General features: G+C 45.1%; 1 protein-coding gene across 1 annotated transcript in view; it reads right to left on the reverse strand.

The window, feature by feature from the left end:
* Nucleotides 1-320: 320 nt before the first annotated feature.
* The window catches only part of MTHFSD (methenyltetrahydrofolate synthetase domain containing), a 12833-nt gene continuing 11454 nt past the window's right edge, over nucleotides 321-1699 (reverse strand). Inside the window, exon 7 of the mRNA XM_010088049.1 lies at nucleotides 321-985. Coding sequence (XP_010086351.1) covers nucleotides 470-985 — 516 coding nt within the window. The 3' untranslated portion in view covers nucleotides 321-469. The remainder of the gene's footprint in view (nucleotides 986-1699) is intronic.

A 1699-nucleotide genomic window follows, 5' to 3' on the forward strand; every position in this document is an offset into this window, starting at 1 on the left:
AGAATTGTAACCTTTAAGACAGATGTTCTGCAGCTGGCTTTTAAGCTCGCAAGTCCAATTTTGCAGGTACAACCCTCAGATGACAGAACATAACCACCTCACTCCATGTGGCTGCACACAGCTATGAAGAGGCAGGTTTTTGATCAAGGGCTAACAAATGTACACATGGAACACCAAATCAACACACAGCCAATGAAAAACAAATACACAGAGTGTGGTACTTTGTGGATAACCATTTAGAGAAACAGCCCTTCTGTCATCTATCTTGACAAATACACTTTGCATGTACAACTACAGGAACAAGGCAGGCAAGTCAGCCGTGAGATGTACACCTCATTCGTTTGAAAAGTTGGCTTTGCACTTTGCTGTTCAGCCTGCAGAAATCAGGATATACTAATATCCTTGAACGCTTAGGTTAGCTTCTCACAAAACAATAAACACATGCCTTTTTTTCCTCCTCTATTCACATTCATTTCTGACTATTGATTTCTACTTGCCCTTTGTTTCTCTGATTCTTGGCCAGCTCCACTCGCAAAGTATTACCCCCGAGGCTCAAGCCTTTCAAAGAGGATACAGCACTCTCTGCGGTTGCTTTATCCTTGTAATCGAGAAAAGCCCTGTGCTGCGCTCCTTGCCAATTCAGTCGTAAAGGAGTCACATGGAATTCCCTTAAAGCACATTTCAGCTCGCTCACTCTTACGCTGGGAGGTATGTTCCCCACATACACGGTAGTAATCATGCCAGATCCCTCTAATCTGGGACTTAAAGAATCACTTTCAACATCATGTTGTCCTATCTGAGCTGAGCCCACAGCAGCCTGCGGTCTTGTATTTTCAGCCATCGCCTTCTCATTTAACGCTGCTGGGGTTTCGGCATTTGCCAATTCTGAATGTTCATCTTGGAGGGTAACATCCTTGCCAGCCTGCTTCTCTCTGTATCGGAGAGTCTTTAGGATAGGGATTTTTCCCAGCATCTCATAGCTGACCTAAAAAGGAGGAAGACAGATACAATTATAAGATTTCTCGCCTTCCAGAGAAAGACGACGACCATCAGGACTCATTTGTGCCATAAAAAGAGAGGAACGTTATTATATTTTGCTACCCTTCAGAGTGCCAGAGCATTCAAAATGTTACTAATTGCTGGCCTGATTCTGAAGTTGCTCCCTAAATACACACTGCAGGACAAAAATAAACATTAGTTACTCTTTAAGCAAGCAGCACAATGTAGATCCAGCAGGAAAATCAAAACCAAACTCAGAACTATTTGATTTTGACATTTATTTATCAGAGCGCTTTCAGATTCACATTCTCACTGTTATCCCTTAATATTTGCTTTGACCAAGGGCCTGTGCTCCTGCTCTGGCAGAATCTTACATGCCTACAATTCATCAGACCATCAGGCACTTTCATTCTGCAGACCTCCTCGTGCTCTTTTCCCCCAAAACAGGATATCCCGTAGGCTGGGTCATACAATGGGGAGGGACCATGGCGTTAAATTTGCAGCTGGGGAGCGTGCCTTGTATCTGGGCTCCTACGAGTGTGGGCTCAGCTGGAGGCACGTTCTCTGGTTGTGGCACATCACCACAGCCTCCCTCTTGTCATCTGACCTCACACACCACCCGCAGCTACTCATCAGATCCCATACCAGTCTGCTGGGTTGGATCACAGAACGGAATAGCGCCCGGGACACTCCGCTTTAA

The sequence above is a fragment of the Pterocles gutturalis genome, unplaced genomic scaffold, assembly GCF_000699245.1.
Source record: "Pterocles gutturalis isolate BGI_N339 unplaced genomic scaffold, ASM69924v1 scaffold50241, whole genome shotgun sequence".
NCBI classification, from domain to species: Eukaryota; Metazoa; Chordata; class Aves; order Pterocliformes; family Pteroclidae; genus Pterocles; species Pterocles gutturalis.